The sequence below is a fragment of the Stigmatopora argus genome, chromosome 9 (genome assembly GCF_051989625.1).
Source record: "Stigmatopora argus isolate UIUO_Sarg chromosome 9, RoL_Sarg_1.0, whole genome shotgun sequence".
In the NCBI taxonomy this organism is placed as follows: Eukaryota; Metazoa; Chordata; class Actinopteri; order Syngnathiformes; family Syngnathidae; genus Stigmatopora; species Stigmatopora argus.
In genome coordinates this window covers 18,026,357-18,050,743 of record NC_135395.1, presented here as the reverse complement: position 1 = coordinate 18,050,743, position 24,387 = coordinate 18,026,357, and the positions used below count along the sequence as shown (strand labels likewise).

At 47.3% G+C, this 24,387-nt stretch overlaps 2 protein-coding genes across 4 annotated transcripts in view; one reads left to right on the top strand and one right to left on the bottom strand.

The window, feature by feature from the left end:
• Window positions 1-3,474: 3,474 nt before the first annotated feature.
• Window positions 3,475-17,437, bottom strand: bcorl1 (BCL6 corepressor-like 1). Of its 2 annotated transcripts, none has more exons than XM_077609217.1 (12): window positions 17,093-17,437; window positions 12,133-12,219; window positions 9,741-12,065; window positions 9,513-9,603; window positions 8,994-9,392; window positions 8,095-8,285; window positions 6,630-6,890; window positions 6,343-6,509; window positions 5,640-5,785; window positions 5,445-5,522; window positions 4,722-4,878; window positions 3,475-4,413 (listed from the first exon to the last, which is right to left on the bottom strand). In XM_077609217.1, the coding sequence occupies exons 2-12, from the start codon at window positions 12,136-12,138 to the stop codon at window positions 4,080-4,082; spliced, it is 4,155 nt and encodes a 1,384-aa protein (XP_077465343.1). In that variant the 5' UTR covers window positions 12,139-12,219; window positions 17,093-17,437; the 3' UTR covers window positions 3,475-4,079. The 2 variants fall into 2 exon arrangements, with proteins under 2 accessions (XP_077465343.1, XP_077465342.1); XM_077609216.1 differs by lacking the exon at window positions 17,093-17,437 and adding an exon at window positions 13,740-13,889.
• cstf2 (cleavage stimulation factor, 3' pre-RNA, subunit 2) overlaps window positions 16,677-24,387 on the top strand; it is an 8,550-nt gene continuing 839 nt past the window's right edge. Inside the window, exons 1-11 of one of the 2 annotated variants that reach the window (XM_077609226.1) lie at window positions 16,677-16,732; window positions 19,028-19,236; window positions 19,443-19,521; window positions 19,781-19,950; window positions 20,019-20,155; window positions 20,394-20,513; window positions 20,582-20,704; window positions 20,970-21,069; window positions 21,534-21,593; window positions 23,132-23,228; window positions 23,331-23,530. In XM_077609226.1, coding sequence (XP_077465352.1) covers window positions 16,692-16,732; window positions 19,028-19,236; window positions 19,443-19,521; window positions 19,781-19,950; window positions 20,019-20,155; window positions 20,394-20,513; window positions 20,582-20,704; window positions 20,970-21,069; window positions 21,534-21,593; window positions 23,132-23,228; window positions 23,331-23,530 — 1,336 coding nt within the window. In that variant the 5' untranslated portion in view covers window positions 16,677-16,691. The remainder of the gene's footprint in view (window positions 16,733-19,027; window positions 19,237-19,442; window positions 19,522-19,780; window positions 19,951-20,018; window positions 20,156-20,393; window positions 20,514-20,581; window positions 20,705-20,969; window positions 21,070-21,533; window positions 21,594-23,131; window positions 23,229-23,330; window positions 23,531-24,387) is intronic. The other variant, XM_077609227.1, reaches the window with a different exon arrangement.

Sequence of the window (24,387 nt, the reverse complement as noted above, 5' to 3'; positions counted from 1 at the left end):
GGCCATTTATGACTTTAATCATCGAACGATGTGGAATCTCTCGCCATTTTTTGACACCTGATGTTCACTTCTGCAAATATATTCGCACACTTACACACACTGCGAGGAAACCACAACATGTCATGACTCATCACCCGTGCTGTTACAACAGGCCGTCCGACCTTGTACAACCCACATAACTGAATCACTTTCTCTCTAACTATGTCATGTTTACACTTGTAACAAGAGAAAATCGAGAAAAAAACACAATTCCAGTTAAAATGAATGGACGTTCATGGCAGCCAATGACTTAAGATACTCTTCTAGTGGTGGCATGTTTTTAAAACGATAGATGGATATCGATAACTTGTCACCGTAGCGACACATTGTCCCACATTTACACACACTAAATGTAGAGTATGCTCAATGTTTGTTTGCCTATAGACTTGACACGGGCGCCATGACAACAGGGCGGCCTCTCGCTCTTCATGTCAGTCTGCCAGTCGGTCTTGTGCAGACTTGCCCTTAATTTCCGGCCAATCGCGTGGCCGCCGGCCCCCAGCGGGCCTCCAATGAGCAGGCGGGCCCGACGGGGGCTCGCTGGGGAGGCGCGGACCTCGCATGATGTAATCGAGGCTTGACTTACATGAAGGGAGAGGAGTGAGTTCAAATTTGGGGAGACGCTCTAAAAGTAGATCTGGATGCGGTCAACAAGTTTGTGCAAGTCATAATGAGATTAGGGACAGAAAAAGAAAGAAAATCGGGCTTCAAAAATTAAAGTCATTCTCTTACCAGGTTCAACTATTATGAGAACAAGGTCATATGTTGTATTATTACTCGATTGAAGTTGTGGTACGATAACACTTTACGTATTATTATGTGAGAATGTTATGTAATTGCATGTGACATTTCGTGATAAAATATTACAGTAATAATATGAGACAAAACGTAACATCGTTATATTACGAATTGATACTTTACGTGATATGTTTGGGCCTAGTCTGGCTAATTTTGCGAAATTGGCTATAATGACTGCCATTATGTAATATTAGGATTTTAATCTTGTAATATTACGTAAAATTATATAGGATTCTTTTTTGTCATACTGTTACTTAAATTTAAGTAACATTAGTACTTTTTTTTCTCATAAATTGACATAAAGTTACATTAGATTACGCTTTTAATCTCATAACATAATGAGTTTTCTCCTCATATTACAAATTCAATCTCATAACATTGCGACCATAAACGAATCGTTATTTTACAATGTCGTTGTGGTGGGCCTATTCTTTTCCCTTTCATTGTGTGGCCCTAATCCTCTGCCGCACCGTACTTTTGAACCCAACTCGGGGCGGGGGGGGGGGGGGGGGGGGGGGGAAGGGGGACTAAAATAAACAAATACAGCAAAAAGTGTACACATACTTGAAAATAGAGTTCAAATCCGGTGGACTATTATCAATATTTGAAGATAAAAATGCGTCTGAACTCCAGTAGCCTTTTGGATGCGGGGTGGGGTGGATGAGCAAATTGATTGGTTCACTGTGTGTCGCTCTGTGCCGGTCAGGGGCCAGGTCAGGGGCCCGGTCAGGGGCCTCAATGGGTATGTCACGCTCGTGTCGGCCAGTCCGGACACTTTTATGCGTCTCACTTTCACATTGAGGTGCTAAATAGTGATGCTAAAACCAATCGTCTCCACCGATTTCAATGAAAACTTAAAATTGGCTTTCAGAATCAACATTAAATCCAATCTCGTTTATATAGAATCACTAGCTTCTTAAAGTTTTGCATTGTATTTTTGCATTGTATCGTCTGATACCCTACAGGCGTGTGTCGGAATCGGTATTCATTACAATTGAAATTTAAAAACGGCGTTAGAAACACTTCACGCGGCCCATTGGTTGATTTTTCGACGTTGTTTTCGATAGGCCAATGAAATAACTGAAGTGATCCGCTGACCCCGCCCTCATTTAAGTGATCCGGAAATGAATGCTTACCTTTTTTAAAAAGTTAAACTGATCGGAAAACGAGGAAATCAAAAGGATGTGCACAGAATCCGGCTGAAAAGACAGTTTATTTATGTATTTTTAAAAAGCATATTGTCAACAAGAGAGGAGGAAAAGCAGCAGGAGGGGAAAGAAGACCAGTGATGAGGTACGACGAATCACTAACATTCAACAAGTAGCTGAAAGATTAGATGATTCGCGACTACTCTTTAGGCAATCCATGTGCGTGAAAATGAACGTTTAATTAGGATGACTGTTATACTGTGTGTAGGTGTGTGCGGTGTTGTTCATTTTACGACACAACGTTTTAATGAACAAAAACGTGCGCTCCGTAATTTATTAGCAACAACTTGCTAGCACTTAGCCACGCTAGAGCAGCGGTCTCTTTTTCTTCCTCGTCCCTTAGATTCACGTTCGACATAAACAGAGCGATACAGCGCCCCCTGCTGGCAGGTTGACTACATATCAAAACATCTGCGTGTGTTATGCACAGACAAATCAATATGAGTGGACTAAGCTAAAATGTTTTTTTATTTTGTTTTCTATAAAAACAATTTATAACTATTAATTCCCTCAATGTTTAAAGTTACAGCTATACATATCCCCACGGTGGGACCGATAATGGTTTATCACATTTTATCTTTTGTTTATCTGTTTTAGCATGTTTTAAAATATTGTTGCAGCAAATAAAACCCTTAAAAAATGAACACCATCTCTCTCTCTCTCCGTTAAAATTGTTAGAAGTGTTTTTGTGTTTCTCTATGCCCCCCACTTGACCTAGGTGGGCCACCCTGGCTGTTTTTTGATTCCAGTCAATGGTTCATTAACGTTAATGACACCCAATGAGCTAAAGCCGATTCCACAACGAGAACAAGCCGAGCTGGGCAATCCATGTGATGTATTTCATCAGTGTGGCTCAACCTCTTCTGGCTCAGCTGCGTTTCAAGAAATGGAACGTGAATTTGCACCATCTCGCATGATGCAACCTCCAGCCTGGATGCAACCAGCCCCCCAGTTCCTCCTTTTTATGCAACAAGAAAGTACATTTCCAATTTGCCAAGCCGTCACGATACCTCCTGGTGGTTGTTGTGCTTGCATGCAATTTTCAAGCGGCCCTAGTAACCAGTGGCGTGGCTTGAAGTGAAAAAGGAGACAAGTCAAGTGAGGTGAAAAAGTGGAGTGGTGGAAAAAAACAAGCTTTGCATTTAACTCCCTCTAGTGGACAACGTCTAGGAAAGCGCAACCCGTCATACTAGCTCAAATAATTCACTCTAAAAGTGCACACTATAGTCCTAAAACGTCCCGAAATTACAGAAATTGAGGAGGAAAAACGTTGAACCCACTTAATTTGCCTAATTGGTTCATTTGGGTAAGAAAGGGTTTACTTTATCAGCTTACAACTTAAAAAAATGAAATAAAATAATCATTGGATTGTAATTTTGCTATTTTCTTGAGGTAAGCTGCAAAAGAAACACACAGATGAAAAAAATACCATGATTTACAATCATGCTTTATTTTCAATTTCTTATAAAAGTCTTACTGAAGAGTCGTCGCCGCTCCCTTTTGTTTTCAAGTTGACTCCACTTTCGTAATGTCTCTTAAATATCTGCTTTTCCTTTATTAAGTTTGTGATTCCAAACCAAAACTTCCATTGATTGTCAACACAAAAAATCTAGTATAGCACCAGTACAATAAAACTGTACTTTGGCTTGCTCAAATACTGTTCTCAAACCGGGAATAAAGGGATCCTAGCAAGAAGGTGAAGGGCCGACCGTACTTTTCACACACCACGGGTCCAATATATTAAGGAACGTTAAATAAAGCACGACAAAACAAAGTGTCGAGACGCAAAAAAAAAAAAAATGCAGCCGCACGTGAAAAGTTCCCAAAAAAGTGATTGGGCGAGGCTGCGTTTTAGCAGTTCTGAGGTCCATCCGCCGCGAGCGCGGGGAGGAAAATGAAGGTGGAGTAAAGGCGTTTTTTTTTCCCAAAAGGAGGATCCAACATTTGTCGGAGGACCAAGTCGACGGTGAAAGAGGAAACCTGATCGTTTGAGAGCTCGGACGGAAATGTTCACGGCACCCGGCTCGTTTGGGGCTACCGATCTCGCGCCGCCTTCTCGTCTTCGTCCTCCTCCTCCTCGTCACCGTCTTCGTCCTGCAAGATGTGAATGGAGGAGCCCAGTAGTCTTTGGACCTCCGGAACGCAGCGCACCAAATCCACCATCCCATCTTCTCCCTCGCGGTCTCCCTCTTCTTGGTCCTCGTCGGGGGAGTCCAGGGGCGAGCCCACCTGACTGAGCAGAACCTGGCGGCCCAGCTCGGATCGGGAAAGGCTGGCCAGCTCCAAGTGAGGGTGGCGGGCACGGAAGAGTCGCGCCGACATCTTCAGACGTCCCAGCACGTCCGACAGCAGGAACCAGTTGCAGAAACTGCGGCGGGAGGAACAAAGACAACGTTCAAAAAGATGAAGAATGACATTTTTCATAGCGGGATCTGATTTTTTTTTTGCACGCTATAAAAAGTTAGAATCATGCTAAAGGCTATGTTGACAAATAAACCAAACAAATGGACTGTTCAAAAGGAATTGTGTGTTGAAGGACAGCCATTGAGTTAACGAGAATATGCACCAAACTAAATTGGAAGTGAGCCAATTGCAATTGCCCCTAGAAATATGCACGTGCATCTTATTTAATTTGTAGTTGTGGTGATCCTCTGCATAGAAAAGATCGGGACTCACCCTTGCGTTACAGACACCTGCACGTGGTAGCAGGGAAGGAGGGGTTCCGAGGAGAACTCGAAGACCAGGCCGTCCTTGTTGGAATCTCCGCCCTCCCCCGACTCCTGATTCTGTTCCGACAGCAGGAAGTCCCAGCAGGGCTCCTCGCCCGTCATCTCTGCAGAGGAGAAGAGGCCAAAGACTGCTTCATAGTGCACTTTTAGTCAAAAAAACACATTAAAATCTCATTAGAGTTAAGTCGACGTGCTCGTAAAACCAACGCCTAAAATAATTGCCCACGCTCGCAAGTCCGCACGACTTTTATGGGACTCCATTTGGACCGCCGAGCTTGCGTCATTCTTGCAAACGGACAAGATGTATTACAAATGCGGTAATCCCTCGGATATCGCGGTTAATGTAGACCAGACATGGCCGCGATAATCGAAAAATCACAAAGTAGGGTTGCCCCTAAAACTTTTTTTTGCCCTAGTAGCAAGAGAGGCATTTTTATGAACATTAAAAATACATATATAATTTAAAAATCGCAAAGTAGTGAATTCGCGATAATCGAGGGATTACTGTAACCCTAAAAAAAAGCTTGACTTTCTGCTATAATCGTCAATTCTCGGCTAATAATTAGTGCGACTCCTGAAACAGGTCTCAACTCGTTGTCCTCTCTCCGACGCATTTGCGAGCTGCCAAACCGTGGTGTCAGTCCCGTTTTCTGATGTGGGGAGGACTTACCAAACAAGGAACTGCTGTAAAAGTCCCAGTGCAAAGTGGGATCCAGCTCATTGCGTCCTTCCAGATCGGTGAAATACTCTGAAAAAACAAATCCCATGTGGTTTAGGCGCACCATTCCAGCTTGTATCGACTACTCCAGCACATACTCTACTAGCAAACGAGCTAAATGCATGTACATGTATGGATTGTGCTGACCTGTGAGGAAGGTCTTCATGGTAGCACTTTGCGCCAGTTTGACCGGCGTGTGTCCCGAGTAGGTGGCCAGCGTCGGGTCGGCGCCGTGGTTGAGGAGCAGCCACACGATGGGGAGGTTGTCGCTAGCCACCGCGTCGTGAAGTGGCCTACGGGCAACCAAAGCAACATCAGAACAAATAATGATGAATAATAAAACTGAGTGCCATTTTTGATGGGGTCTCCTGCTACTTGCTTTTCTAACACTGGCCACTAGGGGGTGCAAAGTTACAAAGACGATCACCCAAACAACAAACATTCTAATACAGGCCCACTATATTGACCTTCTTAAGAAAGATCACCACCCAAACAGTGCATAAAACAGTTTATCCGATTATGGGCTTTATATAGACAAATCTTGAAAAAAGTCTATATTGTATACATTTCTTTTCCTTCACTTTCAGAGAAAAGCCTAGGATATTTTTTCATTTTTCACTCTTAGTGCATTCTTCATCGATCCTAATTGGTTAACAATAGCGTAACAATGTTGCCAAAAGAATTCAGAGACTTTTTGGACTTTAAAAGTGGTAAAATGACCCCCTAAAAAAGGCACCCATTTTCTTGTATTTTGACTTTGTAAGTATGGCTTTCAAGGAATGACATTTGAAAATATGAATTGTTTATAGCTCTCTCTCTGTGTCCAACAGGTTCCCGAGCCCTGGCCTACCGTGTCCCATCCTGAGCGCTGCAGTTGACGTCGGCGCCGTGTTTGAGCAACATCTGGACAATCTGAGTCCAGCCTCGAGAGGACGCCTCGTGGAGGGCGGTGTAGCCCGCGTTGTCCCGCCGATTCACCTCCCTGGTATCCTTTTCCAGACAGTACTGTACCACTTCCTGATAAAACAACGCAGAAAAATGTCCATAAATTGCACCCGGGAATGAGCGACAGGCCCAGCCAAGGTAGGATAAAAGTGCGACCTATAGTCCGGAAAATACTGCATTGAAATCCATTACCTGATAACCCAAACGGGCAGCGCGTTGAAGCAACGTCTCCCCCGCGTTTTTGTTGACGATCAAGCGCCGCACCTCGGGGGGGATGGGCCTCTTGGGGGTGGACTCGGGGCTGCCGTTTCTCAACGCCGCCGAGCTCTTTTTGCCAGACGGCGGCGGGCTTTTGGCAGGGGGCGGGGGGCCGCCGCCGTTCTCCGCGCCGGCGTCTTCGCTGGGAGCCGCGGGGGCGCCGCGCTTGCCCGAGCTGCCGCGCTTGCTCTTTGTCTGCGATGGCGGAATAGAGAGCGGTCGAGTCAAACGCCATGCCGTGGGGGCGGGAACCTTTTGATTCAATCCGGATAGCGTACGATTGGCCGTACAAAGCTACCGTTGGCTAGAAAATGTGGCATCAAAACAGAGCGTTTCTAAAGGGGAAATCATGATGTCGTTAATTTTTTGCACGTTCATGTCTTCCTTAAAGATGATGAGAAGATTTCTATTTAATAAATGCAGCGAGCATTGGAGGTGAGGGGGCACCCTGGCCAGAGGAAGAGCAGACTGTATTTTTTTAAACGCAATTTCTGCCATTGACGGCGAGGGACGTCCAATCCATTTTGACTTTTACCAGCGATAAACGCATTTAGAATTAAAATTTAGCTTAGAATTCTATCATCGTTAATGGGGGTGAAGGAGCGGACGTCCGTTCATTCAACCTAACAAAGGAGAACAAAAAATGACAAACATTGAGCCACGGGGAGGCGCTGTTGTCTTGTATAGATAGTACGATATCTAATTTAATTCATCAGAATCATCTTTACATTTTCTCTACAACAAAGGGACTAGGAATACAATTTTTATTAATATAGGTCATATTTTGAGCAGTCTGCTCTTCTTCGTGGATAAATTGCAAAAGAGACCGAGCCAATTCCGTTTTTTTTTTGCAAGCAGGGGTCAGGAACGTCTTCTATTATTGATGTCAATTTATTGCACGCCTGGCCAATATGGCCTTGTAGAAAAATACAGCCAATCTCTTGGCCCACCCACAAAAATAATGAAATAAAATCCAGAATTTAGAGGATAAAAAAAAGAGTATTTTTGCCGGCTCCCATTTGGCATCGATTGTACACATTTTGTCGTCCGCATCTATTTTTCCTCTGTGCAATAAAAGAAACGACTGTAAATAATTTAAATACAAAGAATAATTCATTTTAGGATCCATTTCAAAACTGAATTAAATTAAAATTTCCAAAAAAAGAAGGTAAGCAAACTAATATATTGGTAAAAAAAGAATAAAGACATCAAGTGTGACCCGTATTTAAAGTTTTTTCATAAATGTCTTGCCAAGTCACACAGCTTAACTCTTTGGCTGCCATTGACAGGGATGGACGTCCAATCCATTTGAACTGGTAACCGGATGGAAGCGGTCCAACGATCCAGTTCAAACCAATTGGACGTCCATTGAACAAAAATAAAAAGCAAAGCGGCTCACCTTTAGCTCGTCGCTGTCGCACAGATGTTTGCTTTTGAACTTCCTCTTTCCGGACGGTTTGTCGTGGAACTCCGGCGACGCGCCGCCGGCCTGGTAGCGCGCCGAGCCCGAGCGGGTGAAAGAGGAGGGTCTCCGCGGCGGGGTCTCCGGACTGGAAGCCACGGGGCTCGGGCATTGAGCCGTCTGAGAATCTGCAAACATCATTTGTCTCAATGCCGGGCCCAAAATTGTCCGTGCACGCGCCGCTTCGATAATATAAAAAGAAGACCCTCGCCGTGAGCCGCCATATTTGATATGCTACTGCTAGAAAAAAAACATACAGTTGCCTTTTCAAGCCAAATTTGATAAATTCTGATTTGGAAAAGCTTCCAAATTTCATTAAGATACATCCTATAATCAAAAAATGACTAAAATATAAGGATGCGTGCATTCCGTTCCTTCCCGGTTGAAATGGATTGGACGTCTAAGGCCGTCAAAGGTTGCCAAAGAGTTGAGCTGTCCAACGTCACGAGATTTAGGAAAAAAATAAATAAATTAAATTTCCGAAGCTTAATTCAAATGGATCACTCTTTTTGAATTTATGCCTTTATTCTTTTTTTTTTTCTCCAATGAAATGTATTATTTTTTAGATTTACATCTATTTTTAATTGCTCATATTTTTTTTCTAAAATCTTTTTAATACGAGTTAAATCAATTGGCGACCACTCTTCTATATGTATGTCATAAAAACATTTAAGAAAGAGAAAAAAAACGCATCCATGCATTAAAAGCGTTAAACATCGGATTGGCACTTCCTCAAAATATTAAAAAAAAAACTGGATTTTCAGGACGTCCCCATCAATGCGTAACACGTATTTGTTGCCAGGTTCAGTAAACCACGAGTAAAGCACGTAACATACCCGCGGCGATCCCGCTGTCGGACTCGTCAAGGTGCTCCCCCTCGTCCAGTTTGTCCTTGTCGGTGACGTACTCCCCCGTCTGGTACTTTGGGTTGCGGCAGTGGCGCCGCCTCTTATGCGCCGGGGCGTCTTCGTCCTCCGCCTCGCCCTTGTCTCGGACGTCCCGCTCCGACGAGCGCTTGGAGCGAGGCCTCCCCCTGGGGCGGCGGACCGGCGGCGTCCGCGGGGGCGAGGCGGCCGTTGGCGGCGGGGGCGGAGGGGGCGAGGGCGTGGCGAAGCCCCACAGGTCCGATCTGGCGTCGTCCGTACGTCGCCGTCCTCTCCGTAACCTCGGGAAGGAGCTTTCTTTGGCGGCCGACTTGAAGGCACGGGTCTCTTCGCGCTCAGGACCGCCGCCATCTGTAACGGATTAAATGCCGTTTGGCGGTTATTCTCCAGGTGCCGGTGACACGACATCGGAATCGTTGGGATTTTTGTTTTTGGGACCTGTAGTTCAAAATGTCCAAAAATATACAGTACCGGTTTTGTGGTGCGCTTCCACGTCTTTCCCGGCGTGCTCCGTACTCGGCGAGGAAAGTTGTTGCTCCAATTCGGATGTTTTGTGTTTCTTCTGTGGGAGGAGCCAGAAGACAAGTTAGATGTTATCAGATCCATGATGAACCTTAACTGCACCGATTTAAAGTCTACTAAATGGTGGGAGGGTGCATCTTGGTCAGAGGAAGAACAAAAAAAATCTATAAAGGTCACCTTTTTTGGGGACGACACTTTGGTGGGCGTGGCTTCTTTGTCCTTTGTCTTCTTTGCTGATGACTTCTCCTTGGAAGCTTTCTTGGGACTGACTTTCTTCAGTTTTTTGGTGGGCCACTCCTCTTTGGTTAGGCTGCTTTTCTTCTCCTCCCCCCGATCCGGGGATCGGCCCGAGAGAATGGACGCCACTAGACCCCCCAGGTTTTCGTCACGGTGACCCCGGGACTCTCTCCTGTCTTTTTTGGGGACCTCGCCCTCCAACACCTGGGCCAGTTTGCTCTCCAGCCTGTTGCCGTTGGTGGACGCGTTGCTCCTGAGGCCATGAGACTGTCCAAAGACCTTGGAGAAGCCGTGCTTCTCTTCTCCCCGATGGCGTTGCGCCTCAGGGTTTTCGTCCAAGGTCTCGTCCGACTTGGACTTTTCCGTCCTTTTCCCCCCGGAGGAGTTCAAACCCTCCTGAATCGAGACTCCGGTCCAATTTTCCGTGGAGCGGAAGGCCGGGACTTGGTAGCGCGAGGCCCGTTTGGACGGGACGTCTTTGAGAAGAGTCAGGCCGTTGTCTTTTCTGGACGCCGGAGCGTGGAGGTCGCCGGTCAACGCCGCCGTCTCCACGTCTCGATGCTTGGCGAGCGGAGACGCTTTGTCCCACGAATGTTCCGTGGGCGCGGGCGGACTGGTCAACTTGGGGCTTTCCGCGCTTCCCTTGGCCGTCGGGGGAGCCGGAGCGATTTTGCGAAGAGCCGAGGAAGCTTGGAGCGCTGGAAAGTTGGACTTTTGCCACGCCGGGTGGGCACCCACCGCTTTGCCCGCCTTGGCGTTGGGGGTGCCGGAGAGGGCCGACATCAAGGCTCCTTTGGGGGGGCTGTTCTTGGGGATGGTCGCGCCGGTGTTTTTAACCTGCTTCAGCGAGGGGGGCCTCTTTCCTTGGTTGACTTGGTTTCCTTGGTTACCTTGGTCTCCCTGATCCACGATGGAGATGAATTCCTGCTTGGCGAAGCTCTGGAACTCGTCCGCAAAAGTTCCTTTCCCATCTTTGCCGCGGAGCGTCGAGGCCAGGATGGGACTGGCCACGCCCACGTACGTCCCGGGAATATTTTTGACGGGCTCCTGCGGCGAGCCCTTGCTCCAAGCTGGCTTCAGTTCGGAGCCTTTCTGAATGGGAGGCCTGATCTTTTGATGCGATCCGTTTCTCTGGGTGTTGGGTAAAAACGGGTATTGCTCGGCGGCGCCGTACGCGGCCGAATGAGTCCTCTTTGAGTCGGAAAAGTCCATTTTCTTGGACTCGGCGGCGGCAGAGGCCGGGGGGTCGCCGGCGCACTTGGGCCGCTTGGATTTGGCCGACAGATCCAGCGGCACGTCTCTCTGCTCCGCCGAACGCGCCGCCCGCTGCTCCTCCGTTTTCAGAGCGTCAATGGCGATCTTGTCCAGGCCCAGACTCTTCTCCACGTGGTTCAGGAGTCTGCTCTGAGAGGCGATGGTGGCTAGCGCCGACCCGCAGCAGATGGCGGCGGTGGGCGACAAGGTGTAGCGGGTGGGGGCCGACGACTTTAGCAAGGGGAGCGCGGCGGCGGCGGCGGCCGGCGACTTGCGATCCCCGGCCGATTTGGCGTTCTTACCGGACGAATGGTTGGCTTTCATCTTGATGGCTTTTTTCTCAGACGCCGCCATCCGGTTTACGGGGAAGGGGTAGTGATAGGTCCGCACCAGCGGCGTGCCCACCGCGCCTGAGCTTTGCGCTTCCGTGTCCTTTGGGAAGGGGCCGGCGCCGGTGGCGGCGCCGCCGTCTCTCAGAGCGGCGATCTGCTCTAGCGCCGGCGGGAGAGTGACTTTGCAGAGGGGGGAGGAGAAATCGGCGGAGGGGAGGAAGGCAACTGGCCGGGCTGGTTTGAACAAGGAGCACTGGAAACCAGCCGGAGCAGATGGCGTCTGAGCCTGCGATTTCTTGCCGCGAGCGGGATGGGCCGAGTCCTCCCGGCTCGGCCGCCGGGGGGCGGGGACGGCGCCGTCGGCTTGGGGTTTAGCCGCCTCTCCCGCTCTTTTGTCGGCGCCGGCGACCGCGCCGGACACGGCGTCATTGTCGAGCTGCCACGGCGGAGAAGCCTCCGGGCCGCGCTTGTAATTCCCGGCGTCCGGGCAGGCCCGCGCCGTCTTGCAGTCGGCGGTCGGAGCGGTCTCGTTTTGCCGAGCGAGGGTGACGTCGCCCCGGAATTCCAGGGGCAGCGTCTGGGGAGGGTTCCCCACCATGCTGGCGGAGCTTTTGTTCGGAGCGCCGATGTCTCTGCTCACCGTGCCGCCATCCCCTACATTCATTAGTGAAGAATCCACCTAGGTCGGAGACAAGCGGAGGAGGCCATTAGAGCCAGCCGGCGGCGGGATTGAAAAGGGCGCGTACCTGCATAGGTGTTTCTTTAACACGACATGCCTCGAAGGGTCGCCGAGGCAGTCTGATGGGAGTTTTTCTTCAAAGGCAAAAGACAGGCTGCAAGGAGAAAAAATATTTCGTGAGCGTCCTTGTATTTTGCGAAGCCGGATGGAGAAACTTCCATTGAAAATACGTCAAACTGGGGTTGTATTGCAATACTTTGTACCTGTTATCGATTTATCGTTTTTAATAAAAAATGTCAATGTTTAATAAGGTAACCGTGTGCAAATGTTCATTTTTCACTAGATGCAGTGGCTCCCATTGACGCCATCATTTTGACTAAAATATGAACTTTCATAACAAATAGTAAGTATAACTCCGATGTATTTATTGACAGAAATGTTGCATTGTTATCTTCTCATCTGCGAGGAAGACAAAAGTTTTGGGGCAGGTTGGCTGCGATAAAAAAATGTTTTTCCCCCATTTAGCAACAACTTCCCCCTTCTTTCATAGTCGATAATTTCCTCACTGGTCTTTCGATAATTGTCATACGTCCATATCCTGAGTGATCGCCACCACCACAAATATAAACATACTAGTTAATGAGTCTATCTGCTATTTTAGGACACAATTCTTCGGGAGAAAAACCAGTCATTCCAGTTCCAACGATTTAGACATCTACTAGAGATGCTTTGCCATCTAAAGAGGTCATTGTTATCTGGCCACACTGTGAGATCATGACGATCGCTAGCCTCGTATCGAATCGGGAGGGAACCCAGAGGTTCCCAGCCCTATTCTCTCCCGTGGACCAACCAGCACATGCACATGCAGTTTATTGTGCATGCTGCGCGCAGCTTCTCAGCCCACTTTCGTTCGCCTTTCACCGTCCAGCACGAACGACGAGGATAGGATAGACCCCCCACCCCACCCTACCCCATCCCACCACGCTATAAACAAAATCGTAATCCTGCAAACATCCGAAACAAGTCCGACGTAGGGGACGACGACAACAACCCCGGGATGGCGGTAGCCAAACGGGCTTGCTTGTTCGTGAGTCCGTCTCAGTCCCCCGTTCACTTCCTCCAAAACAGCTCATCTCGAAACAACAACAGCACGTGAACAAAAGCGACATCCACAAAAAAAGTCCTCGTTAACCCAAACGCTTCTTTGCACATAATCAAAGCCACGGGAGGACAGGGGTTGAAGGAAGGGGGGTGGAATACAAGATAAAGTCAGCCACGGGGGTGGGCGACTCAAGTTAATGCGCAAGCTTGTGTTCCGGAGCGGTCACCGCTGTCACGGAGGAAAGAGGAGAAGCGGGGGAGACTGAGACGGAGCCCGCCCGAGAACTCCGCTCGGCGGAGGACCGACCCAGTGATCGAGGGGAGGGCAACGGCAGCGATCGCGACCCCCCGCCGATCGACCGGCTCGCAACGAAAAGCGGTACTCGCTTCGCATGCCGTTATTTCTCCCTCAGCCGACCTAGCATGAGGCGTCGGGTGTCCCGTCCTCTCGAGGCACTTGCGAGGCTTCCGTACGCGGACCCCTCTCCACCTTATTTCCCACCCCCTTCCGAGCGATCACATAAAAGATGTCCAATGACACGGGGCGATCCGATCCGGCCCGGCCCGGCTCACCCGGATGGTACGTGAACGTCGCACGGTGGCGGAGGCGCCAGCTTCGGCGGCGGAGGCGGACGTCTCGGTCGGTTCCGCGGCTGCCTCCTCTCCGGCCTCTTGCGGTCGGTCCGCGGCTGCTCACTAATCTCGACGCTTTTCGCTTCTCAAAGTCCGGGGAAGGGGGAGGGGGGCGGGAAGGGTGAGCGTAGGGGAGGGGGGGCGGGGGACGTCAAGACTGTCCGTTCCGTATCTCCAGTCTGGTTGGGAGCGAGAGAGAGCGAGCGACATGGGGGGGGTGCGGAGGACGCCTATGGGAAATGTAGTGCGGGGCTATCCACGCCCAGGATTAGGCACCGGAGAAGCGGGGAGGGTGGAGGACTACGGGTCCCGGCATGCACAGCGGCATCACAGCCGCTTCAGGAGGCACGAGGGGGGGGATCGCGATCACAGCTTCACTAACGGTGGCGATGGCGATGGCGGTGCCAGTGGAGTGGCCCGATAAAAGTGAGGAGGGGGGGCTAGGAGGGGGGGTGGACCTTCGTCTGTCATAAACTGTCACTTTGAAGCCAGAGGATTAGACAGGAAGGCGTAGGGGGGGAGAGAGGTTCGGGGTCGTTGCTGAAGATGAGGAAGCAAGTGGAGGGAGGAAGGAAAGGAAGCAACGTGTTCATGGAGCTCTTCCAGTCTCATCCAACTTGAAGTACTTCTTTTTACACTCTGATTTCTATTTCGAGATAACTTTACAAAACTTTGTTGGACGCAAAATTCGGAAATTTGCACAAATTCATACCATTGAGGGCAGTGAGTAGTGGTCGATCGCCTTCCTCGCACCTCTTTTGGATATAACGCGATATTTTGCATCCCAATAGGTCATCAATGTGCCGGTCAATTTCAATTCCGATTCTAGTCGTAGCCAGTTTTAGCAAGCCGCCCAAAAATTGAATAAAAATAAACATTAACTAGCATTGACAGCGGTAGACTTCCAATTCCTTTCCCCTAAAAGCTCACGATTACAATTATCACACAATATTACAATTCAATGTATCCAATAATTCATGTAGAAACACAAATAAAACAAGTTAAGAAAGCCAAGCAATTTCTTATGTCTTCCTCGCAGACTAGTAGAATATCTCAGTATACAACATTTCCAATAAATACAGCAACACTATAATATCAACTCATTCATTTTCCAAACCGCTCATTCTCACAAAATTTGCAGGGGGTGCTGTAGCTGACCCCAGATGACTTTGTGCACCTGTATTATTGCCAGAAAAAAAAGTGTCTTTCTTAACTCATTGCCTACCAGTGATCATGTTACCTGTCCGGTTCAAGTAAACTGGGAGGACTGCCTTTGACTTACAAGGTAAGTAAGTATGAATCATTTATTTGCCTTCACCCAGTTAAAATTAATTGGACGTCTATCACCGTCAATGGCAGACAATTTGTCCCCACCAAAAAATTATAATTCACAGTATATGAGCCATTAGTCCTCTCCCTCCATAATCACATTTTGTCTCTGTGGTTAAGCAGTGCTTGCTGTAATTAGGCTACTTAATATAGAAAAGGCCTGGATCTGCTTCTTTTCCGACTTTTCACACTTTATCAACACTTGTACTAGGCAGAGACAAGTGACAGACACACGAGGGGGTGATAGAGTTATGGGGTCAAATTATGGCCGGAGATTAGTCGTATTGAGCAAAAAAAAAGTTTGGAAAAATAATTTCATGAAAGAATTTGGGCGAATACAATTATTGTTGAAAGAGGACTACATTATTTGGAAAATTGCTACCAAATTATTCCTTAAGAATAGTGTCTGTTAACTCACTGGCTGCCATTGACAGCTGTAGACGTCCAATTAATTTCCCACAAGGACTCAAAAAACAATTCTTGTAAAGGACAGGCAACTGTGTAAAAAGGACAGTCATTTGTTTACAAAAAGGTGGCAATAATAGTGTTACTATATCAATTTCGAGAAAAGTGGCCCCTGAATAGTCTGTGAGAACACCAAGTTTTTGACCGATTGTCCCTGATGTAAAAAAAAACATAGCTTCCCCTTTTTTTCATATCTTATTTTTCTCTTTAACACTTGCATCGTGGATCATCATATATTCACTTCCTAACCCACAAATGGATAACTGTTATCTCGCCATATTGTAAGATACTAATCGTTTGGCAAATCGTATATTGGGGTCCCCCCCACCCAAGGTCTCCCGGAGTTTTATCTCCGGGGTGGCGACGAGCACCACAGCGGTCCGGACCGAAACTATTTGGCCGCGTGGATGATCGGATAGGATCGGATAGGATCGGATCGGATCGGCATGTGGGAGCCTCTCTCGCCCAGTAATGGCTGCGTACAGGCAGGCGGCCACATCGGCGACAGATCGCCCGACGTCAACACGGCCACTCGATCTTTTTGAATCAAAACACAAAAGAGCAGAGGACTGTGTGTGTGTGTATGCGTGTATGTATGTGTGTGTTTGTGTGCGTGTGTGTATCGAGACGGCCATGTACTACTCGGAGCCATCACGGAACAGGAGCTCCGCCGAAGCCACCGAGGGACCGGCGACCGGCCAGACTCTTCCCCGAGAGTCAGCGCCCTCTCCGGGGCTCGAGCGACCTCCAAGGACGACGTCGGAAGTGCAAAATACAGTCCGATCATTCAACCTTGGTGTTTGTTGGTCGCGTGGGGGCCTGCCTGCGCGTGCGTGCGTGCGTGTGTTAGTGTGTTTTGGGGACAAGACACTCGCCTTCAAAGTGGACACCCCCCTTCTTCGTATCCCTTCTCGGGAGACTATTTTAGGCCGCCATGGCTCGAGTCAACGAGGATGTCCCGTCTAAGTTCACCTGAAGGGGGGCGACCGAGCGGGTATCCATTTTGGCTCAAGTCATTAATTACATCAGGCAAGACGAGGGTTGACGTCCTTCTTTGCCAGCCTTCGTAATCATCATCGCGAACGAGTCGTGTTGGCGATGCGAAGAAAAGCTCGGCACCTGAACGCATCACTTCTCAGGTAGTTTTGGGCAAGCCCCAGCGACGTCAAAGCCCGACCCTTTACGTCGCCTTGGCGGACACACACCGTGTCATCTCAACTTGTGTGTGTGTGCGTGTGTACGTGTGTGTGCGCGTGTGTGTCATGTGTATGTGTGTGTGTGCGTGTGTGGGAACCCTCTCACACACAATGCCGCGGGATAGCAGCGAGAAGATAACCCGGGAGGGGGGGAACGACGACGACAATGAAAACACATCCAGGTCAAAGTTTGCCAGAGTTTGGACTCGTCCGCAATCTCCCGGCGTAATGTGCGCCCCCTACCCAGCCCGTAACGCCTTTGTTATTAGCAATCGCACGCTATATTGCGCCGTCTTTTCTTACCTTGGCGCTCCGAGCTGTGTGCAGCCGCAAAGGCTGCGTGTGCACACGGTGCAACAAGCGAGCCGTCGTCCGCCGTGTGTGAGAGAGCGAGAGACACGGAGAGAGAGGCGGACGGTGGTGGGGGGGGAGTGGCTTCCGAGCCGGTGGTCTCGCCGGCTCCGCTCGTCCGACGAGGATAAATGAAGGGGGTGTTGCGAAAAGGGAAATGTTTTTGTTGTTGTTGCTTGCTTGTCCTCGCGATCTTCGCTTATTGCCCGAGCTTTGGGTCTGCAGCAGCTGGAGATGAGAATCGCGCACCCTGGGTCCTAGCGCCGGGTGCAAGCCCTACAGGTGAACTGAATCGACGAACGGAAGCTGAACGAGCGTCAATTCGGATGTTCGAGGGAGGGCTAATCCTGTCACGGGCCTGCATACAGTGTTTATCTGATGAGAAGTCCTCATGCAATCAGGGGTGGGACTGAGAACCTCTGGGTACTTTCCGATACCATTTGTAGTACGAGCCTCGTCGTAACGACTCTCTCGCAATATGGCCAAATGGCAATTATTCATGCACTGTTCTGGAAATCATTGACGATACGCCACTCATAGAGGAAAAACACCATGTTTATTTTTGTCAACATCATGGACAATCTGTCAAAAACCTTTGTCTTTCTCACAGGCCTCTTGGTACTTTCCGATACCGTTGGTGGTCCAAGCCTCACCCTAACAACGGTCTCACGATATGGCAAAAGGATAATTATCGATACACTCTTTTGGAAATCATCTACAATATGTACATCATTTGAAGAGCAAAACTAATGAAAAAAAACAGCTCGTTTATTTTTAGCAACCCCGCGGACAATCTGTCAAAAACCTTTGCCTTCCTCACAAACCTGTCAGATTCTTTTATTGCAACGGTTCTGGAAAAAAATAATGTGAAGCTACATTATGGTAAATTTCTCATTAACAAATGAGTGTCTGTCTTAACTGGGAGAACTGACTTTACCCAAATTTTGTTTACATTACATTTCCAGACAAATCAATGAGAATTTGATCATTTTTTATCAGCACACTAGCAAAAGGAGTGGTGGTCGACTGTAAATATAAATCTTATCTCCCAGTCAATTCAGGAACGATAGCATCTGTTTGAACTGATGGAATAGGACTTAACATCTGGAGGATGCTTTGCTTAAAAGATATCGTTTATAAATCACTTTTTGTCTCCACTGCGGGGTGGGTATTGCTTTCTATGCACGCTAGGTCGGGACATCTTGGCAATCTGTTAAAGTGGCTTAACCCCGCTGAGCAAATCGGGCCTCCCGTTCGTCCAACGAAGGCTCAGATTTGAATCACATGGGTAAAGACTTAACCAGTAGCAAGTGAGAGTGCACAGTACGTTGTGACACAACCTAGAGAGCAATCGAACCTTTGGTCAAATGTCTTGAGATGCTTTGGGTTCTCGTTCAACTGGCCGGCCTGGACCTGTAGCACTGTCATGGGACAAAATCCCCTAAAATCAACAGAAAATAATAATAAAAATGTATAGGAAGTGACCAAAAAAGAACTAATTGTCCCCCATTGACAACGATAGACAGCCAATGCAATTAAAATGAGAAAATCGGCTGTAAATGATCATCTTTCAGTGCCATTGAGGGTGCTAGATGTCCAATTCCTTGCGACTGGGAGGGGCGAATGAACAAATATTTTTCAGTGGTGGGCTGTGCATTTCTCACTTGAATTTTCAATAGGAATTTAGCGCAAAAGACAAAGTGTATCCAAACGCAAATATGTAATCTTGTTCAACAGTATAAAAAGATAACAAACAAAGCTGAATCATCATTTTATTTTGATAGTGGAGAAAACATCGAATCCTATAACGATATATTATCATACCCTTAATGAATGTGTTAAACTATTATTGTATATTTTGGAGCACAAATGTTCTATTTGTGGCAGTTGCGGGGCGACGATACAAGCACTTGGCATCATTATTGGCCGACACACCGGAAATGACATGTTATGGTTCCCCTTGGTACTTCCGGGTGCGGCAGTCATTTTCTTCCCCACCAAAATGGCGAACCCCGCAGCCGCCGCCGCCGCCGCTGCAGCTGCCGCTGCTGCTAATCGTGATCCGGCCGTCGATCGATCCTTACGATCGGTGTTTGGTAAGTGTCCTTTCTCAGTGTTTTTGTTTTTAAATGCTCTACTTTGCATAGCATTGCGACCATGAAAGATTAATCTCGGCTCAGCAGCTAACACAGGCAATCGGCGCGTGTTAACTGTTCTCACAAAAACAGAACAAACATTGATCCTTTATATACTAAAAATGTCACGGGTAGTCAAAGTACTTTCAATGATGTCTGTATTACAGTGGGTAATATTCCTTACGAGGCAAGCGAAGAACAGTTAAAAGACATCTTCTCCGAAGTTGGACTTGTTGTCAGCTTTAGGTGAGTATCGTTCATTCATTCCTTTTTTCTCATCCTCACAATTTATTATACGATCATGTCGTTGATTGTATTCTAGTAGAACGATTTTATTGATTTAATAAAATTAACAGAAACCAGAATGTATTATTTGTTTAATTAGTAGTTAGTGGGAACTTGACATACGAGTTTTGGGAGTTAGGAATGTGTTTCGTACTCAAAATCGGACCCAAGACTCTTGCAAAAAAACATGATCGGTGGTCGTGCCGGGTTATGCTTTCAGGTTGGTGTATGACAGAGAGACAGGAAAACCCAAAGGATATGGCTTCTGTGAATATCAAGACCAGGAGACGGCGCTCAGTGCCATGCGGAACCTCAACGGCAGAGAGTTCAATGGCCGTGCGCTGCGTGTTGACAATGCGGCGAGTGAGAAAAACAAGGAAGAGCTCAAAAGTAAGTCACAGTAACTGCTGCACGCTTTGTGCAGTTTTTGCTGAATGAATCCAAATGTATGGGAGCAGGTCTGGGAACCGGTGCGCCAATCATCGAGTCTCCCTTTGGGGAAAACGTGACACCGGAAGAGGCTCCGGAGTCCATCAGCCGGGCTGTGGCCAGCCTACCGCCCGAACAGATGTTTGAGCTCATGAAACAGATGAAGGTATGTTCCTTCTTCCATCTTCTCAAAACCAGTTTCTGAAACAAAAAAACAAAAAAATAAGAGTATAAATGCATTTCAGTATCTGTACTTTTTGATACTTTTGACCAATGCGTGGCCCACCGGCCCGTAAAAATCCATATAAGTCGCAACGGACCATAAAACGCAAATTTCCAAGCGGAGTAAAATTAAAAAAAAATGGTCCGAAAATGATAGTAATTCGACATTTTTTCTCGTGTAGTTGTGCGTTCAGAACAGTCCCCAAGAGGCGAGGAACATGCTCCTGCAGAACCCTCAGCTGGCCTACGCTCTGCTGCAAGCCCAGGTGGTCATGCGCATCGTGGATCCGGAGATCGCACTGGTAAGAGGCTCCTCCATCCTCAAGTCGTACGCTTTCGTGTAGTTCCTAACCCATGTGCTCCTTGGCAGAAAATGCTCCACCGCCAAACCGCTCCCCAACCGCTGATCCCGAGCGTGCAAGGCGCAGGAGGCCCGCCGGTCAATCCGCCGCAGGCCATGTCCAACATGGCGGCTCCTCAGCAGCAGCCTGTGGTAGGTAGAACACTGAGTTTACCTCCTCCCTCTCTAGAACGGTTTAAAGGGAATATTTTTGGAACAAAGCAGTCAAATGTCCTGCGATGGGATTATTATGCATCGCAATATTAAAAAAAAATGTCATGCGGGACTAATAGCATATATAAAGACTTCCGAATAACTGAGTAGAACATGTGCTATTCCTTGATCTAAAATTTGACTATTAAATGTGTCGTATTGCAATGAAATGAAATCATTTGAATTTACATTTCTTTGTGGTCAGGCCGGCATGCACGTCAACGGAGCCCCTCCCATGATGCAGCCTCCAAACATGGGTGTTGTACCCGGACCAGGACCGGCCCCGGGACCCGGTGGTCCGCCAGGTAATTCAGAAAAATTGTCTCACATGTCACCCTTAGCAAATGCGTGTCACTTGTTCCCTCAAATTGGGCCAAGTTCATCTTCCCCGCTAAGTAAACTGGTCGTTTCCAGTATATTCATGTCATCATTCATTCTTGTCTGTAATCTGTTAAAATAATTTGGGATTTTCATTTCGGGTTCCTACCAGATAAGAAGCGATGTCTTATTTTTTTCGTGAGGGTTTCAACTTTCGGGCAGTTCATTCTCATCATGCCTTTTGCGTGTCATTCCACGGGATGTCCGCGAGGCGGCGACAAAGCCACATAATACGAACGACGCCTCTGTTCCACTACTATGTCCTCGTTGAGCGGAATCGATCCCATCCCACGCCCCCGCAGCCCTCTTCCCGCTTCCCCAATGCTTTTGCAGTGTCGCTTTGCTCTCTTGAGTCTTGTCTCCTTTTCCACTTTTGTTAACGCTGGCTCAGGAAACCTTCAGCATTCCCCCACGGGATCGTCTGCGCAAGCTGCTATCGACCGGATGCAAGGTATTACCTACCGCCCCCGGTCTCAGTAGGTTGAGAGTGGAGGATGCCCAAGAGGGCAAACGGGCCAAGCACTTTGCCCGTCTTTGCTTGCATGTCCCATAAAAAGCATCCTTCCTGGAGTTTGGCCAACGTTGACGCTCGAGGGCTGCACTTTCTATTTAACATTCGTCATAGTAGTAGTATACGTACTTTCTGGGAAGGATTATAAAACAGAGCAGACCGTGTTTTGGCCCGTCCTGAGCTACAGCTAGCATGTGAAGCCTTCAGCAGGGCTTGTTTTCAAAGTAGCAGGCGCACTCAAACAATTATGAGTGTGGTGACATCAAAAATCTAGGTGCGGTTGATGGAATTAAGGACAAGAAATGTCACAGAGAGATATCAAAGTTTGAGTGATGGAAAAGGATCAAGGGCAGCACCATCTATTTTTTTCTTGGCAAATCCCACTTTCAGTGTTTTTCAATATTATAAAAATCTGCACGGTGTCATCGTGTAGTTCATTGAAACGGACACCAGTTGCTTTTGAGGTCAACCCCTGTTTTTAGGCTAAACATTTTGGATTATTTACTTTTCATTTTGGGACAGGTTTGATTGTTGACATTGGGGAAAAAGGTGCTATTGTTCTCACCTTAATTCTCTGATTGGCTCAGACTCAAAAAATTATATGAAACTCATGGCATGTCGGCTGTGTTCTTTTTAACACAACTAACAATGAGGCCGAGCAACCTGTTGCTTCTCTTATCATGTGTTGTTATATGTTGTGTTGCGACAAAGCTTTTCCGACCCTATTATTTGCTCCTGCCATGTTAAGTCATGCATATTTTTAACACGTTGTTGTTGCACTACCCTGCTTAAAAAAAGCCCCAGACTTTGTTTTCTTACACCACATTCCCCTTGATGACCTAAAATGATTCTAAATTGCTGTTGACCTTGTATTGGCCAATCACTGTTTCCAAACACGCCTCAGCATTGCTCGCTTGTGCTGTGGAATCGGGAAGAAGTGCATACATGGTTAAAAAAAAAAGAAAATTAAAAAAGCCAGTTTAGTTATCCTCTGGTCCTGTTATCACCTTACGGGGGTTTCCCCCCCGTTGCTGGTTCCTCAAACTAGACGGGACCAGCTGAGGAATGAATGCCCTTATCACATTTCCGCCACACGTTTTCGCTATTGTGAGCCGATCGAGCCGTGTGTTGCAATGATGTCATTTGGCTTTTAAATTTTTGGCTTAATCATCGCCACAAAAAGAACTTGAAATGCTTTGATTCTTGTTTTTATGTATAGATAACGAGAACTTTGCTAATGTCCTATTAACTAAAATTCTAAGGCAACTACTCCTCCATTGAACAACTTTAATAGTCATTTTATTTTGGCAATGAATTAATATTTCCTATTGCAAGTCACGCTGTAAGCTTCAGTATTCATCGTTTTATTGGAATGGCCATAATACAGAACAGTTTTGAAGTCACAACCAGAATTCAGATATACTTACGGCACCCTGGAGTTTGTGTATGTGTGTTTTATATTGCTGGTGGTCCCATAGGAGGGGGCGGCATCCCACCCAGAGGTCTGCTTGGCGACGGGCCCAACGACCCGCGAGGGGGCCTGATGGCGGTCACGGGAGAAACCATTGACCCCAAGTGAGTATGATGTCTTGTCGCAAGTTTCCAATGGTTGGCTTGCTTCCCTTTTGACCGAACGTTTGACCAATCCAAGCTTTTGTTGTTTTTGTTTTTTTATAGCCGAGGCTACATGGTGGCGCCTCCGCCGCACGCCGCCCCGCCGGTTCACATGGGCCCGATGGGAGGTGGACCGCCGCCAGACATGCGCGGACCGCCCATGGACATGAGGGGCCCGCCAATGGGCGAAGCGCGAAACATGATGGGTGACCCCAGGGGGCCCCCTATGATAGAGCAGCGAGGACCCCCGATGGAATCCAGAGGTAAACAGAAACGTTCGAGCCTCGGAATTTGGGATTTTACTTAAATTGATTGACACTGGCAATCGCTGGGTTAAAATAGACATCATCTCAGATCTGACAATTAATCCGGAATTTCAGGAGTTTACTCCGGGACTCCTGACAACCTCCCTATGATCGGCAAATCCAAAAAATTGTCACCTAATTTTTTTTCGAAGCAACCATTTTGGAAAAATGCCAAATTTCCAATTTAAATGCCTCAAAGTTTGATTTCAATTGTCTGTTTTTTTTAACAATTTATATTGAATTTGCGCGAATCGCATTCACCCCTGATGAAAAGATAAAACTCCTGAAATGGGACTAAGGTACTCCTGAAATGCGGTCGACGGAGGTTGGCAACCCTGTAATCCAGGGGTGTCAGACTCGGGTTGATTCGCGGGCAGCGTTAACGTCAACTCGATTTCATGTGGGCCGGACCATTTTAGATATAATATTTAGATTTTTTTAAAGAAATCTATTAAAAGCCCTGAATATTCAGTTTTTTATAGATCTAAAGCAATGTTTATTTGAGCTTTTTTATATATATTTTTAGATTTTACAAAATGATTTTTGAACTAAAAACACAGAAAAAATGGATTAAAATATGACAATTATTGATTTAAAAGGGGGAAATCATGAAATTGAATATACATCTATACTCTTCATTTGAATTTGATCCTAAAACAGAAAGTCGGGACTCATGACTTTCCCGGGCCACACAAGATGATGCGGCGGGCCAGATTTGGCCCCTGGGCCGCCACTTTGACACATTGGTTCCTTTTTGAAACAGTGAAATCTTTTTTTTTTAAATGATATCATTTTTATTTGACAGAAGCATTTGA